Here is an 18924-nt window from a genome sequence, read left to right as displayed (position 1 = left end):
CAATAAAATCATCAGTACAAACTGTCATATCTTATTTTAGACCCCGGGGATTCGAATCTAAATTGTAGAACCTCTTTAATCACATAAAATACATCGAATTTATCTCGGTTTAATATTACATATTTATATAATTATGCAAAATTGTAACGTTAAAAAATAATGTGTTATAGGTTTAGGGTAATGTGGAAATAGTACCAATTATTAACATTTTTGGCAAAATGCAATTTTCGGTAATGCAAATTTATGTTTAGTCTTTACAAAGATTAAACTCGATGCTGTTTAAAGATGCTAACTTTTATGATTACCGTGGTACCGCCAGTTAAAGAGTAATACTCGAAACAGGTACAGAGTAATGCAGCGATAAATCGCGACGCAACTGCTCACGATTGCTAGGCTAGCGGAGTATCGGCTGAACGCACCCATTCAGATTTAAAGTTATTAATACACCTAGACACCAAAAACTATGAAGCGCATTATGTGGACCTCGTCATCAGCAACCTGGGACACCTAGACATCAATTTCAAGGTATTAATACACGTAGACACCGAAAACTACGGAGCGCAATATGTGGACCTTGTCATCGGCAACCTGGGACACCTAAACATTGAATTCAACATATTATTACACCTGGACACCGAAAACTACGAAGCGCACTATGTGGACCTCGTCATCGGCAACCTGGGACACGTAGACATCAAATTCAACGTACGATTACACCTGGACACCGGAAACTATGAAGCGCACTATCTGGATCCCGTCATCGGCAACCTGGGATACGTGGACATCGAATTCAAAATATTAATACACGTAGACACCGAAAACTACGGAGCGCATTATCTGGATCCCGTCATCGGCAACCTGGGACTCGTGGACATCAAATTCAAGATATTAATACACGTAGACACCAAAAACTACGGAGCGCACTATGTGGACCTCGTCATCGGCAACCTGGGACACGTAGACATCGAATTCAACGTACAATTACACCTGGACACCGAAATCTATGAAGCGCATTATCTGGATCCCGTCATCGGCAACCTGAGACACGTGGACATCGAATTCAAGATATTAATACACGTAGACACCAAAAACTACGGAGCGCACTGTGTGGACCTCGTCATCGGCAACCTGGGACACGTAGACATCGCATTCAACAAATTATTACACCTGGACACCGAAAACTACGAAGCGCACTGTGTGGACCTCGTCATCGGCAACCTGGGACACGTGGACATCGAATTCAAGGTATTAATACACGTAGACACCGAAAACTACGGAGCGCACTATGTGGACCTCGTCATCGGCAACCTGGGACACCTAGACATCGAATTCAACGTACGATTACACCTGGACACCGAAAACTATGAAGCGCACTATCTGGATCTTGTCATCGGCAACCTGGGACACGTGAACATTGAATTCAAGGTATTAATACACGTAGACACCAAAAACTACGGAGCGCACTATGTGAACCTCGTCATCGGCAACCTGGGACACCTAGACATCGAATTCAACGTACGATTACACCCGGACACCGAAAACTATGAAGCGCATTATCTGGATCCCGTTATCGGCAACCTGGGACACGTGGACATCGAATTCAAGATATTAATACACGTAGACACCAAAAACTACGGAGCGCACTATGTGGACCTCGTCATCGGCAACCTGGGACACGTAGACATCGAATTCAACGTATTATTACACCTGGACACCGAAAACTATAAAGCGCACTATCTGGACCTTGTCATCGGCAACCTGGGATACATAGACATCAAATTCAAGCTTGATTCATAAGAATCGACTTAAAAATTCCCTAGCGGCACTTTCTGCCAAGCATAGAGAACCTACTTTTCCGTTGACTCAATATTTATTATATATATACCTAATTTTTACTTAAATAGAAATCTTCCTCCTGACCGATAAGTTTATCGACCTAATTTTGAAATACGCGCGCGATATCGAAACTGGCGATACCTGCGCCGCCAGCGTCGAAAAAGTGAAAGTGACGTTTCTCTGATAGATCGCGGCGTTAGGAGGAGGAGGAGGAGGAGGAGGAGGAGGAGGAGTATCTTAAAAATAAATTTTCACATTTGGACTTTGCGTCGCAATATCTCCGCTCGTAGGGCACGTAGCGGAATATTATGAGAGAAACCCCCCCCCTAATTGGACCCCAAGCTATCGATCAAGCCTACTTAGAACTTGATCCGTTCACTCGTTATCGAGATCTCAACATCTCGGGTACTCGCAACCCGTCGCGTCGCGTAAAAGAGTCACGGTCGGTCTCGCTCCGCGTGTACTTGGCGCGAGACACTACCGTGTCTCTTGATAATGTTGCGTAATATGTTGAAGTCATTGCCGGACATGTATTCGCGGGCTTTTCCTGCTGATACATACTGTATCTGAGTTTTATAGTGTTCGCTTCTCGCGCGAATACCGTAGACCGTTGGAATATTTAGATAGCTTCTTACATATCAATGAAAAGTCTCGTATTTAATTGCTCGTTATAAATATCTCGTTTTTATTACGATTTAGAGAGGAGCGATAAAACAATTTGCTGATATTGCCCACTTTTTTATTTATTCTGCCAATAAGGAGCGACTTGTTCCAATACTTATCTTACATTCTCAATGTATTATTCAAGTCCATACATGTATACTAGTTCGAACTTACCCCTAAAAAGGACCTTCGCGGATCAGCGGTAATTGTGAAGATGGATAAAGCGATTTATTCGCGGGTCCGCTGGCGCAACGGGCGGCGTAAAATTACTCGGTGGAAAATATAATAGCAGGAACGATCATCGATCGTTTGTACCTTTAACGATCTCGGCTTTCCATCGGTCCGCGCGGAACGTCCAAGCGATGCAGTTAAGAAAGACGTAGAAGACGAAGAGGAAGAAGAAGAAGGCGCCTGCCACGATGGAAGCTGCGAGAGTCGGCCTCGTAAAAGGGAACACATCGGCCGGCCTCGGTCGTAGCGAGCACGATGCAGATGCACGAAGGGATAAAGTAAGAGAACCGCGCGAGAAAAGGGATTTGCGCGAAGAGAGAAAAGAGAGTCTTCCGGTATCGAAGAAACTGCCGCCATCATAAAAGTCAGCTTCGTCGATTTAACGACCGTTTGCGCCCCTCGCGAGGCCAGGCCTATGCCTATAAGGGCCGCGGAGGAAAGGGTCGAAAGGCAGCAATCCGCGCACCCCGGATCAAACGATATTTTATCGTTCGCCGACGAGGGAGAGAGGACTATATCGCGAAGTGGTGAAACGCCGCAGGATCGCGGGGAGATACGATCTTAATTAGAATCATTTAAGCGTGACTGTAAATCATGTTTGACGGACGATGAGAGTTATTTATCGCCGCTCGCGATACCTCTGTTATAACCATTTATATTTGTATGCTAAACCACTCGATTTTATGCACATTTTCCATGCATTTATTACACTCGAATAATTAAAAAATTCGTCTGTCATGCACAGAGATGTAATCAATCTATGTAGATAAAGCCGTCGATAAATGGTAACTTCAAATATAATGAATAATATTACAGATGCTCGTTTTCGGTTATCCTTCATTAATTTTTAACGTAAACTTTTGCTTCGAAAAAAAAACTTTATATATAAAGATAAAATTAGAAAATATACATATATGTATATGTCGAAGTCGGTCCGATTAACAGAAAATTCAGATTATAAAGCTGTCAATCGTCACGAATGAAATCAATGTCTGATCTATCTAACTCAAGCTTATCTTATTTCTTGTCTCTCTTTATAACGTTATTAATATTAATTAGCTACTAAAAAAAATTTTAATTTGTCGCGGATGCTCGTGTCAAGGTTGCTCTTGAACGATGTAGGTAAATCTGTCACAGATGTGTAATCAATCTATGTTGATCTAGCAATGCAATACTATCTAGCAATAAATCATCAGTACACACTTTCATATCTTTATTTTAGAACCGGTTTCGAATCTAATTGTAGAACTATCTTTAATCACATAAAATACATCGAATCTATATATCGTATTACATATTACATATTATATAATTATGCAAATTGTACCGATTAAAAATATAATGTGTTATAGGTTATAGGTAATGTGTAAATAGTATCCAATTATTAACATTTTTTGGCAAAATGCATATTTTCGGTAATGCACATTTCATGTTTAGCTTTAAAGAAGGCATAAACTCGATGTAGAATGCTAACGTTTTATGATTACAGTGTACCGCAGTTAAAGAGTTAATACCGAAACGGTACCAGAGTAAATGCAGCGATAATCGCGACACTGGTTCACAGAGGATGACACAGAGGAGTGTCATCGTCGCTTGTGTTCTCGTGTTAAAGTGTCACCGCCAGTTATTGCCGCGGCACAGTGCTCTGTAATACAACTTGCACAAACCCTCTAACTTTGGTGCCGCCTGTGCAACCGATTGTTTTTTTTTTTTACGAGTTCGTGCCCGCGTTTCGAGATGTCAGTCATCCGCGAAAGAATACTCATAAAGTTAATCGTCTCCTGGGAGGTCGGTGCTCTACCGTTCCAGATCGTGCTAAGCGGAATCTGCGCATTCAATTACACGCTCCACGATTTCACATTGATGCGAAAATCGCTGACTTTTTTCCGAATTGGGAATTTTTTTCTTTCCTTATTCGCGCGTTGATGCCCTGTTTAGTTTAAAGATTCCTTTATTCTTATTTCGTACACTATTAGCTTTTTGTTAACTTTCAGACCATAATTAATACTTTTTTTTAAAAGTCATATACTTTTTTATACATGTACAGTACATTTCATATAAATGATTATGATTGTAAATTATTTTAATTACGCAAGATTTTTTATTTAAGGAAGGAAGAATAAATTCTCTTTTCATCGATCTTTTTTATTCCTTTTTCTATTAACTTCTCATATGTTATATCAAACATTTATTCATGGAAGTTTGCTGTTGCTTGGGATTTCATGAAATATGAATAAAGTTGAATTTCAGGAAACGTTCAATCTATATGTTAATCGTCGTTCTATAACACGAATTTTCCGATGTTCCGGAAACCTCGTTGCAATTACTCGTCTACATCACTCATCCACCGGAGATGCGGTCTTATGAAAATCAGAATAGCTACTTGCAATCACTCTACGTGCAGCAACAGCAAAAAAACAGCAACAGCAGTTGGCGGAAGCGGAACCCGACGCGGAGTCTTCGCCGACAGGACCGCTCAGAATCTCGTAAGAGGTTTACGCGCGGAATTTTATGTGTGTCGGCGGTGCACCTCTTGCGCTCCACCGGATATACATACTTCTATGCGCACGAGCGGAGGGAAGTTGTAAGAGGGAGAAACTGTTTCCCTATTACCACCGGCCATCGCCGATTTCCAGGTATGCCTTCGCCATAGCGAAGTCCAGGAAGCAGCCCTCAGAGCGATTTTGTTGCCCTTTTTGCGCGCGCCCGCGCCCACATATCGCTACTGCTCTCCCGTCCCTCTGCTATACTTTTCCCTCTAATCTTCCTTCTCTTTTCTCCGTTTCTCTTTCTGAACTATTTCGAAATTATGACGCTAGTGGATACTCCTGATTACAGGCGCGGAATCCGTCCGCGGAATGACTCGACTTCTTTGCCGTATAGAGAATAAACTCGAAGGGCCGATCGTTCATCAGATATTACCTATTGCGAGAAACCGCGAAGGCGAAAGCGAAGATCGTAGCGATACGCCGGGGTCACCGGCCGTGTCGCTGGCGATTGCTGTTTCCGGCTACAGCGGATTTTTGAGCGGCGAAAATTACTCTGGCGCGATTAGACACGTGATTCAAAAATTTTTTAACTCTCTCCTTGCGAAGTTATTGTAAAACTTTATATGATCTTCATAAAAAATAATTGCAATTTTTTTAATTTAATAAACGAACCGTTTTATTTATATAATTTTATGTATATCTTAATTTGTTATTTTATTGGTACTTATTTACTTCATAATGATTAAAAGCTCGTTTTCTTGCGCAATTACGATTACCTCTGGTCATAGCAGTACGAATTGGCTACCTTAATAAGAGCATATAGATAAGGTAATATTAAATGAAGATATCGTTTCGAATTGAAAGGTAAAAGGTATTACTTTAAAGTAGCTTTACGGATCAGTTCTTAAATCAATAATATTTAAATATGTATCAAACACTCTGCTTTATATGCCACATTTATAAGATTTTCGCAATCAGATTACCGCACTGTTGCATAATATGACTAATGAAATATTCTCTCACTGTGAACTGCCGTAAGATAGAGATCTGCCATAAATCGTCGAGAGGAAAAAATGCACTTAACCGTTATGATCGTTCGCGAATATCATCTCGATACATACTGACATTTCATGTTCCCGATTGACTCGCCTGATACCATCACTGCTGAAGGTCAGTCCCACCACGAAGGTCAATTTCGCCCGCCCTCTCTGTCCGTCCCGCCCGTCATCTTCGTGCTCTTCGTGATCACGCCGCGCGATCATTCGTCGTTCGCCGCGCCGAAGTGTATACAACGGATTAAAAAAAAAAAAGGAGAGGGAAAAGGGAGAAAACTGAGATGGAAAGAGGGATTGGGTGACTGGCCGGCTGACTGAAGACTCGATCGTAATTGCAACGGCGTCGAGTCATGGTCACGACGACAGTCAATGTCGTTGTCCTCTTCCTCGGCCGCGCCGCTCCCTCATTCCGCACGGAAATCCCTGCCCCGTCACGAAAGCGAAGAAAGTCGGGATTTATACGTGCGCAATCTCGGCCCGGAGAAAGGTCGTGACGTAAATCACCTCCTCGGGTTACATACATCTCGTTCGCTTTCGTCACCGATCGATCACGCGGAACTCGTGGGATTATCTCTTTGCGATTATCGGCGCGATCTCACGAACCAATAGCTCCGCAGTGCGATTTAGAACAAAATAAAAGCAATAATTTACAGAAAAGTAAGTAAATTGGCTTATATTTAGATTAAATATTAGATATTTCTGAGGAGCATTAATTAAAGTTTGTATATAATATTTCAGAAAGTATATAAAATTTTATATTATTTTCTGAGATGTTATAATAAATTCTAAAAAACTACTTTATTTGAAGAAACGACGTGTTAGTGGAACATAATCTTGTATGTAAGGCAAACTATCGCATTACACACTCGGCGATATATGGATTAAATCCAGCACCTGTTGCACAGGTAATAACTCTACTTCGTTCGCGTGACAAGATGCAAAAACTAGATCTCTATACAGAAGTGAGCGGAACCCGGTCATCAAATTATCCCGACGCAATTACGAGATTATTCGTGCGCGATTCGCTTACGCGGCGAGTTGAATAGCATCCTTAGTTAGCCTTTAAATCGCTCCGCTGACGTTCGCGAGTCATTGATCGTTTATACACGTGACAACAAAGAAAACAAGTTCGCGAGGAACGGACGGATTTCTCTGACGCGACGGCGACGCTCCATCAAAGACAGATTGCCGCGCGGAAAGCAATTATAAACGTTTGTCAGATTACGGAAAAACGTCAAAATTACCACCGTTTACGGAATACACGTGTAGACCTCGTCGGAAGCGGTAACGCGGTTAATTATGAAGCCTCGTCCGTTTACAGCGGATTCGCCTGTTACATTAGCGTGACATAATCGAGCACGTTTTGTGGCAACCGGTCGCGAGCTCGTCTGTATGACGCGTCCTCGCGAGAACGGACGGATCCTTATTACCGCAAATCTCATTTCGCGAAGAGGAGAAAAAAGGCGCGCTCGTTGCCGGTGTTCACGGAGATAAGGATAATTTAATTAAACTAGACGTTTTTTATTTGTTTTGACAAAGACGCATTAATGGAACACCGTTATTCCTTCTTTTTGTTAAAAGGATGATGGTGATAATCTGCTCACATACATCTTGATTGAGGTGGTCCTTTCGCGGACCCAGCTAGTCAAGTAACAGTCCGTCATGAGGTAATTTTGAAAACAAACATTACACAGCATTCCAATAATTATAATAATATTACATAATTTTACACGCACGATTTAATCGTATTTAATTATTTACTAATTAAAAAAATATCACAATAGCAGTGCGGTTGGACTCGATTTAGGTTAGGTCAGGCATGACAGTACGAGTAAAGCAATATGCGCGTGGATCCACTACTCATTTAACCTCATATATCATAGCAAAACATTCGGCAAGCCCTTATTTTCAAGGTATGTACGAAATCCGGAAACTTCAGGGAATATTTTAAGACATGAATAATGTATTCATCTGATCGCTAAGTACATGTATTATTCGTTGAAAACCTCGGCCGTGGCGATTTGCATCATTCTATCTTTCTCGTTTGTTAGATGTAAACAAGGATAGAATGACAATGGCACGCTCCGCGAACGCACATTTAGAATGACTTATTTCTTGTAAAGTGTCGGTAACCTCACTTGATTTTTCGTACACATGTCCCTTATTACTGTATATTTAACATATATTAAATTTAGGTACTTATCTAATACTTGGTTCTCACGAAAGGACCACCTTAATTCAGCTTGATCAGACGCAAAACGTCAAGGCGCGACGTGTCGTAAATCCAAGGAAGTGCATCCCAAATTCACAACACGTGCATAGTCCTCGACATTTTATCCCATTACGTACTCATGTCGCCGCTTATAAACATACCCATATTTCTTGGGCGATAAAAATTAAAGGTCGAGAATCTCTCCACATTCTCATACATATTGTAAATTTGCTTTATCTGCTACCACGAGCTTATCTCGTTAATTCTCTTGTGTATAGTTTGTTCAGCTTCCACAAGTTCACAGTCAAATGTAAGACGAATACACGAAAAATGGCGTATTCTTGGAAAATTCGGTAGCCTACAGAGACATGTAAATTTATATTAAGTGTAAATGTGTAATGGTATAAAGGTAACTGAACTTTTAACAAGGAGTTACGTATTCATCATCATGAGCCATACTGTTTCGAAAAAGAAACGAGGTATTCTGCCGAATCCGTGTTTCTCTTTATCTAATCGCCATCGTGAATTTTGTCACTTGCTCACGATTTAACGGAACACCCGGTACCTCGGCTAGTTGAACACCGTAATTGACTTTGCATGGAACTCATGGAAGTTCGTGACTTCGAGTCGAAACTCGGTGATTGCCGGGAAACCTGTGAAACTTGCGGTACTATATGCGAATAAAATTCAGACGTATTCCTCGCTGTGAGCGATCATGTAATAGCGGCATATATAATTATTGTGAGTCGCCATTTGCAGCAGGATATCCCTCGCCATTTAAAGCGAGATATATCCGTAGGCGATTACTGTTCACCCCATCTTTTTTACTACGCTTAGAGTGGCACAATTACAAATCTACATTAATAAAGATTATTAATGAATAATAATCTTATCGAGAAATATTGCAATGTCATATCGTTGACTTTACATACAATCCATCGATCGATGTGATCGTTGATGCACTCGATGATGATCGATGCAAATCAGATAAACCCGTTATATGACGATTCGAAATCGGAGTCATTGTCTGATATCGAAAACATCATCACAGCCCATTATCACACTTTCTAAAAATAACAGAACTTATTCCACAGATTTGCGAATTATTGCGAGAAGCCTTTAAAATTCTTCTAAATATACTGTGCATATGTATATTTTTAAATAAACATTAACATTTAAATCATTAAAACGTTATATGTCTTAAAAATTAAGGCTATTTTTATATTGATTGATAAAAATAAATATTCGTAGTTGATGAACGGTAGTTTAAAAATAAGTAACTAAATGGATGCTTAAACGAGGCTTTAAATGGCCAATAAATTTATCTTAGATCATACACACACGTCTAAACATAATGGTCAGTCAGAAATCGCGTTACGCGATCAGTTTTCTGGACCGCCTGCCTCGGTCGCGGTCATAAGAGCGCGCAATATGCCGTCGACCGGTCACGATCGGTAATCGCTTCTGCGTCAGTTATGAATATCAATTTACGTCCACCTGACTACTCAAGATTCATTACATCCAATTCACTATATTCGCGCTTGCTGCGCTCAGCCTTACGCGATGTACGAGCGCCTATCTTAACTATGAGCTGATAAGCAGCTTGGAATGTGAAAACACCGCACTTTTATAATTATTGATTTAAAAAATATTCCGTATTATTATACAAATAATAATTGATGAAAATCATCGAAGTATATTACAATTAATTAAATCTTCCGCTTTTATTTAAAACATGAATAATTCAGATAAATGCTTGATCGTTTGATCGTTGAGAACATAGCTTAGTTGAATATATTAGATCTGAGAATAAAATTGCATTTTATTATGGAATTATAGCTAAGATTATAGGTGGAAGTGAGGAAATATATATTACATGTAGATAGGTTGTATTACATATCTCGTAATGGATAGGCAATATTAGAGTGCGTGATGGAAACAGCTGACCTGACCTAACAAGATTTGCGTACTTCACCGATAGAATTGCGAGGCAAAACCGACTATAAACGTTTCAACAGCCACTTAAAATTCCACTTGCTGTTATCTTCCTCTCACCTTTGATACGACGAATCAAGAGAGAGGAACAGGAAGAGAGAGAGAGAGAGAGCGAGGAAATTGTTCTTTAGGAACAATGGGAAACGCAGAAATAGCGCGCGAACGAATATTGGTCCCGAATGGAAGAAGTAAAATAAAGTTATATACGAAAAGGTGTGAGACACAAGACAAAAGAAATAACAGCAAGAGGAATTTGAGATTATGTAATTACTTGCACCGACTGTTTATACATACCTATGTCATACACAAGACAAAATAACTAAACTATTTTTTTCCGGAGAATTTTAGCAGTTATCTTCGCATTAAATGTCTATTAGGGATTAAACAAGTTCGCAAAGTTTTGAATAATAAATACAGACAAATAGCAGAACAGAATGAATAGAACAAACGATATCTAAAATGAATAAGCGAATGTGTACGAGCTATCTGATACGATTGGTTACGCAATGTGAATCTCTTCGGAAAGGAAAACCGTTGGAGTATTTCTGCGGTGAAGACCGATCGAGCGAGTAACTGGTAACTCACAATATAGTTTTTCATCTAAGCAGCCCGGCGAGGAACGATTGCCCGTGCCCTTGATGGGCCACAGTCTAATCGCCTGGAACGCGAGAATCAGACCGCAACCGAAGAAGTCAAGGGAAAGGCAGAAAAAGACGACGGACGAAAGCAGTGTCACGGAAGATCGAGGATTTTTCTCTGAATTTTACGCATCACGAAGCAGCACTGCACTGCAGCGGTGCACTGCGTGGTTTGCAATGAATAAAAGATACAAATGTTATACAGCGTAACCGGACGTGGAATGTGTGTATCGATATACATACATATATATATTTTTTTTATTGTTTTCTATAATATATCATTAATATCGGTCAATCTTTTGACAATATCTCTTTTTACTCCAATGTAATTATTACCTGTAATCTCATTTTTTGCGGGCATTATTATGTACAATTGTTACACAATTGTATGAGGAATAATTCAATACATTCACATCTATTGAATTGGCGATCGTAATATAATATTTATTTCTAAACGCAATGATAAACAATTTTGTAATTTTTAGAATGGAGTACCGATACGAATGTTACGATATTGCTAAAATATTGTTCCTATGGGGTTATAATTTTTCTAACAATGATAAACATATAGTCTTCTTCGTATGCGGTACAAATTGATGTACGAACGGAAACAGATAAATTGTTCACATGTGCGTGATTACGATTTCTCTCGTCTATATGTTGATAAGATCGCACACGGAATCCATTAACCCGCAGTTAAGACCTACAATGATACGTTAACCCGTGGTTAGTATTCGAGTTACCGTTCATTACGCCCCGGATTGGATAATGAGGCAGGCGTGGCAGCGGCGAGAAAAGTCACGTTAATTCGGTGTTTTCAGCCGAAGCCTGGCTATATCGGCCGGTTACGCGAGCTTTTCTTACGGCTACACGACGACGTCGCTCGTAAAATTCGGATCGCCGGGAAAATCTCGGTCATCGCTTCTTCCGCGATCGCTTCATTAGGATTTAGATCGGCGCGCGAACGGATCTGTGGGCGTCGGTTACCGCTGCATGAAATTGGAGCTCGCGCAAACACAGAACTTGAATATGCGCCACGACATTTATTGTGATGTAAGATCGTAAAGCGCGAGGACGACATTCCTGTCGAGTCACCCGTGAAAAAGCTTCCGCGTTGGGCGCTTCTATCATCCCCGCCGGCGCGGCGGACGGAGTCGAAAAATCGGCGTGTATCGCGCACGGATGCTCGTAAAAGCGAGATTAAGATATATCAACGGGATTTAATCGTTCAATTAAATGAGATGATCCATGCGCTTCTCGATACGACAACACCAGTGACGACGAAAGACCACGCGACGCGTAACAAATGATTTTTTTCACCTTTCTGCATTTTGTAAATTACGGTAATCGTCATATAAATATATTTTTGTATTTTTAACTTTTATAATAATGGTGTTTCTTAATAATAATCTTGAGTTTTATATAAATAAGAAGTGAAATTGCTCTTTTTTTTACTGATTCTTCTGGTATAGTGTTTATTAATAGATTCCTTTGTGTTGGTCTTTAAAATTAATAAGATACTGACTGTCGTCGAGTGCACTTACGGAAGACTCAAACAAAGCTGATCATAATGAAGATTACATTAATCTCAGTTCGTGATCAAAGAAACTGGAGCATTTCCGCGATTACAATCCACGATGTATTGACAACAACGTTGTAGAGATAAGACCAGGAGGATACAAGCTCTAGAAGTAGCTGTAAATTAACCACACACTATATGATCTGGTATTTCTTCGTGTATACTTTTGCTTGTATATATATGTCACGTTATATGCATACATAACTCATGTATCGTGATGTATAGTTAGCACATCGCTGACACGATCTCGCGCACATATATCGGGAGCTCTGATATTATATCTTATTCCGTATATATGCGACTTTTCTTTCGGGAATTACGTGTAATGGCACACGTAATAAGTATCATCGAATCTTACAGTCACTACAGTATGATACTGAATGATACGTAACTTTGCGTGGTATTTACGCTTGCCGTCATTAATTTGCTGCTATTGATGAGTTTCGTTGCTCGAATTAAATAGTCCAAAGAAGTTCAGCAAAGTCAAAAGCAAGAAGCGCATAAAGCGGTATCGGGATAAATGGATTGTCTGTACCGTAAGAACTCGAAAGCAAAATTCCGGTAAAACGGAGAGCCCTCCGGTATATCTCCGGTTAATTGAAGGCACTACGGTTCTAAATGCAATTCCGTTGCATTCAGGCATTGTACGGCACGCGTGTGCATGAGCAAACGCACGCACATCAGCAACTGTCGGAGTAGCTAGATCGCTCGTGATCGCTTCCTTTCTCGGTGCATGCAAACCAGTGCACGATCCTCCCGAGCACTGTGGTTAATGTCCCGTTTGATTGGTCGGCGCTCCGATGGTACGCGGTGAACGATCCACCGGCGACGATCGTTCGCGAGATCGAGAGCAACCTCTCGTCTTCGAAACCCTATCATCCTTTTTTACTATTCCCGAACGGTGAGCGTTTAGCGCCAGATCCTCGATACTTCAGAGTTCAGAGAAGAAATAACGCGATAGATTATTCGTCCTGGTTAAGTTAAAAATTTAAAGTACGTATTTCATACACTTTGCAAGATTTTGTATAATCTAGATATTTTGCTCTCTTTCTCCACATATTATTTTTAAATATTTATTTTTATATATTATTTTTAAATATATTTGATATACTATATATATAAACACGCACTTTGTATAAAAATATATATGAAAAAAAATTGCGTGTTATATTCTAAAGATTACAATTTAAATCACGCAAAAATTTCATAATTTGACCTTTATCCCTCTCCTCATAATAATCTGTCGTCTAAGAAAGAATTAAAAATGTGAAAATTTAAAATGCGAATAAATCACTAAATTTTATTAGATATCGACGTAAAAGATATTGATATCATTACTTGCTGATATCAATAAAGAGAACCGTAGCAAAGATGCACAAGAACTTAGAAGAAACTGGGACAAAATGACGGGTGAGGCAAGATAACCAATAATTAATAACTCTCGAGATTGCCGACATAAGCGATAATCCATAGCGAACAGTAATTATGAAATAAGCTACTGTGGAATATATAGCAATAAGTAATGCTGTTTTGAAACAGGTCCCGCATTAAAGATGTTATATTCTCGATAGCTATACTATTATTTTATACGTGTACAAGATTCTAATATGATCAAGTACATTAAGTTAAAGAAACGTATATTACATTTTCTTAGCATTATTATTGTAATTTATTTAAATGCGTAGTACATTATATATATATATATATATATTACATTCTATGCTATATATATTAAAAAGCTTAATTTTTATAGTTTATTTGATAATTGAAAAGATATTGAAAAATATTTTCCTGTCATACCATATTTATCTACATTCAAATTATTCAATTCTTTTCTGTAACACATTTCTATTCTGTATTCATTTCTGCATACATTCTACAAAAGGAATGTACAAAAGATCGGGTACAAAAAAGACGGATTATGCGCGCCAGGATGATAGCAATTTCTACTATTTGCGTCGTGACAAAAATGCAGCAGTAACACTGATTTAGGTTTGTAACGGGAGAGGATGGTATCTGTGCCACGTTCCCTCCGAAAGAAAATGGTATAATGGTGTAATTATTATTTAGGCCGATGTGTACAAGAGACGGTGTGTATATATAACTTCTCGGAAGATCGGACGCCAAGTAGCTGGATAATAGATTAACCAGATACACGTTGCCGTTCCGCTTCGAACTAATCGATTAGGCATTTTTGAGGGAGCTTCTCTTGCGCACTCGAGATACGCTTTTTCGTATCAGCGTAGCAAATCGCGACCGAGCCCGTGAAAAACGCGCGCCGTGGGTAATATTTCTGATCTTCACGTAAATTAGTCGGTAATCAGTACTTGATACGATAGCGGAAAATAATCTACCTTGGGGATCAACCCACGATTTGGTACCGAGGTAAAATTACATGGATTCATAAACGCATTATTTTAATTTACCGGCCCGGAGGTATAATTAATGACAGGCTGCGACGACTGTAATTACGTTAAGTATTTTCCGTAAAAAGTCTTGCAGGCTGGATTATTATAATATCAGGCCGGTGTTGAATGTTGCGAGAAGAGAGAATACAATAGAAAGGAATTCGTCGTGAAATTCGTGTGGTAAATTGTTCGTAATAATTTACATCGCGATAAAGAAACATGAAGATTATAACAAACAATTTATATGAGTTAAATATGCTTTTAGCAATTTTGCAAAATATATCTTTTTGTTAATACATTCTCGATGCGTTGTATCGCGATATTTAAACTGTATAATATTCAAATTACCTATAATTCGTGCAAAATAAATCAACATCGTCACTTACATAGTGATCTTCCGATCCATCCTCGCGCCAGCCATTCTAGCCCGACAATCTTCTTCAACCCCTCGCTAACGTCCGGTTGGGATCAGCTTCCGTAAGGATCACCCGAGGTCTCTATCACGAATCACAGAATCACTCGTAGAAAGCGAAAGGATGCGCGCAGAACGTATATACACGGATATATACGGCCACGGTTTCCGTTCACCACTCGTACGCAATACAGGTTCTCCTCCGCTTGCGCGCGTCCGACGCGCGATATCCGTTTCCACTGCGTAAGTCAATCGGACATCCCGCGCGCGACGACTCCCCGAGGGCGACGCGGACGACAGTGGAGAACAGTGTGGCGACCGCGCACAGATAAGTCTCCACCGAGTTCTCTCTTTCTCTTTTCTCCTCTCTCTCTCTTTCTTTTTTCTCCGCCAGTAGATCGAACGCGAACGGTCGCGGAGATTCGCGCGAGTGTATCTCACGGCGGTGCCGGCTGCGAGAGTGCGCCTAGAGCCGAAATGGAGCAACGTCTGCGCACTGTTCTCTCCGGCCGTGTAACACTCTGCTGAGATAACCGCCGCGCCGGTGGGCCGCAGTGCGCTCTTCTTCCACGGTCGCGGAAGGTGGGAAGATCAGGAGGAGAAGGACGTGGAGCGCGTAGAGACGTAGAGTAGAAGGTGACCGCGGTGACGGTGATGACTATGCGGTGGAGGTGGCGGTGATGTACTCGTGGTAGTGGAGAGGTAAGCGACGGTGGTGATGGTGATATGGTGGTGGTGGCGGCGACGGCGGCGGAGCGGAGGCGGTGGCGGTGGTGGTAGGTGGTGATGGGTATAGCTTCGTGAGAGGATGCTCGCTGTATGGAGCACTGCACCGTAATGACATGGTCTAGGAGATGCCGGTCAGTTTTGTAATGACGACGGTAAAAAGTGAATTTCTACCAAGGTGGGGAAACGCGCCTAGGGCCAATCCGAGGGCATGCTGCCCACCACCGATGACCAATCGGAGCGCGACATTCCAGAATGTCGACTATACTTCTTCTTCTTCTTCTTCTTCATCTTCATCTTTTTCGTCTTTGTCTTCTTTGTCTTCTCCGTGTTCTTCTTCTAATACTCTCCTACGGCATGACATCCGCCCCTTGTTCCTCCCCTGTTGCAACCAAGTATGGCTCAGAGGTATACGGCTTTGGGGCGAAAGTCTTTGTGATGCTTCACGGTAGTTGTGGAAATTGAATAATCTGCAGCCATTATGTCATTACGTTCCATAAGTGTGCATTAAAGGGAAGTTGTCGATGGCAAGTGTAGTATAGGTAGTACAATATAATATAAAAGCACAGGCCCCGCATTGCGTGCACTTCGAAAATGCTGCTTAAGTTTGGATGAGATACGTGAACGCGTTATAATTTCCCCTGGATTATATTAATTAAGATAAAGCGATGTTTACTATTTTAATTAGTAGAGTAATTAGGTTTCGCGACCTCCATACGCACTCTAATTAGTTCTATAATGATCTCTGTATCAAGCGGAGGCGCACAATGAATTAATTTGTACTTGTTAGTTTTGTCACTTCGCGATGATAGATATTCCAATGATATTGTCGGCAGTCTTACGGTTTCCGTGACACTTTAATTGAACGGCGCAGTCCGTTCCTATTTCTGCAAACCTTACCAACTTACTAACGCCGCGCAAAATAATCTTTTCGATTAATATATTCAAATACTTGGCGTATAATCCTCCGGTTCTGTTATCGCTCGATCGCACGCATGCCCGTAATGGAGTATTTTGATTCTGAAAACTGTTTCTTCTTTTTTCTCAATAAACGACTTACTACGCGGATACTCGGAAAACGTGGAAAAAGAAAATCGCAGAGTTAACACTGACCCAGAATTTGCGGTAATCGGCCGGCTGCGGTGCTCGCTATCGAATCATCGTTTTGTGAAATTAATGCGCGAGCACAGATAATCACTTTCTCCGCGAAGCGTATACGGGAAGCTAAGCGGCAACACGTGTCGGAGGGAACGTTATGAAAATCGAACGATACATCGCGCCGAACAATAACCGCGCGTCCCGGTATTCAATTCCGTATAGCGAAACGCTACATTACGGTCTAGTATTATTTCATCCGTCCCTCCGATGGTTTAAATTTAATCGTAATGGGCGGTACAGTTAAGGAGGTAGCTGTATCATCGGCAATATCCCGATAATGTATGCGCCGACGTTTCACTCTGGTATGATAATTGTCGGGGAGACGCGGGCGCTCGATATTGATATGAAAATGCCGCGATTCACGGCGCCGCAACATATGTTGCACGCATCAATACGCAGAGCGATAAGTCGTTCTTTATTGCATAACAGTAACGTATTTCTTAAAACCCGGCAAGCGCCGCTCGGCGCGCATTCTCTCCTTAGATATTCTTATTGCTTTCGTATATCGGCTAGGTATGTTCAGGTAGGATACGTTTTACAGCTGTCGATGAAACTGCGAATAATCGACAACTTTTACCGTACGCTTCCAACGTTTCTGTCGCACCTGGCCAATTGATTGACAATTAAACGCCCGAGATAATTCAATTGTTGCTGAAACTTTATCATGGACGTACGAGAAAATACGCGATGAACGATTACCAATAAATTTTTTACAATTATAAAAAGAATTTGATTATAAACTAAACTGACATACTTTTTGTTGTTATACGAACTACCTTCTTTCTCTCTTTTCTCTTGTGTTGATTATCAAGATTATAACTCTTTAGCCATTCCCCCTTCCTTCACATTTATCGTAAACGGTTTTATCTCATTTTACTTTGCTTAATCAGCGCAAATTAGCCGAGTAATCAAGACTCGAATTGCTCGGTTGCGATTGTAATTGTCCCTTTTCCATCGGAAAAGCAACACCGTAAGAAAACTCGGCGTCGTTAATCGGCGGCCTTTTCCGGCCAATTACAGTTACAAGCGTCGTTAATTTATTACGGACGATAAACGCGGACACGTAGCGCGAATAAGTTCCTCGCAAAAGTCGCGCGAAGAAGTTTATCATTCTTTCGCTACGTTTCAGCCGGTTCGTATCAGTGGATAATAAAGTGAAAACTTAAGAGAGAACGAGGAATATAAAAGAATGAGAGAGGGGGGGGGGGAGAGAAAGGAAGAAAGAAACGAGCGGGATGACGGGAGAAAGGGGAAAAGCGGGAAAAAGAAGGAGATGGAAGTAGAATAGGAATTCACGAGCGCCTTCTTTCCAGCCGCAGTAAAAAGGGCTATTGTTCAGCAGGAACTACTGTCGCTTCGCGAAGCGTTTCCGCGAAGATTCCGCTTCGCACTCGGCTAACGGCATCCCGCGCACCGTCCGCAGGGAAATTGCCAAAGTGGCAGTACCGCCAGGCATTCCGCAATAGCTCGTTTCCGCGGCCACAGCGTGCAAGAAAGGATGCTTTCCCGAGGCGGATCCTGT

The 18924-nt window shown here is 41.0% G+C and overlaps 1 protein-coding gene across 1 annotated transcript in view; it reads right to left on the bottom strand.

The window, feature by feature from the left end:
• LOC143896288 (uncharacterized) overlaps positions 1 to 16278 on the bottom strand; it is a 72522-nt gene extending 56244 nt beyond the window's left edge. Inside the window, exon 1 of the mRNA XM_077404045.1 lies at positions 15493 to 16278. Within this exon, the coding sequence (XP_077260171.1) occupies positions 15493 to 15527 (35 nt within the window). The 5' untranslated portion in view covers positions 15528 to 16278. The remainder of the gene's footprint in view (positions 1 to 15492) is intronic.
• Positions 16279 to 18924: the final 2646 nt, after the last annotated feature.

Source organism: Temnothorax americanus, unplaced genomic scaffold (genome assembly GCF_048541705.1).
Source record: "Temnothorax americanus isolate GAGA-0224 unplaced genomic scaffold, ASM4854170v1 Scaffold1, whole genome shotgun sequence".
In the NCBI taxonomy this organism is placed as follows: Eukaryota; Metazoa; Arthropoda; class Insecta; order Hymenoptera; family Formicidae; genus Temnothorax; species Temnothorax americanus.
The sequence above is the reverse complement of the archived record's forward strand: the minus strand, read 5'-3'. Positions and strand labels throughout refer to the sequence as shown.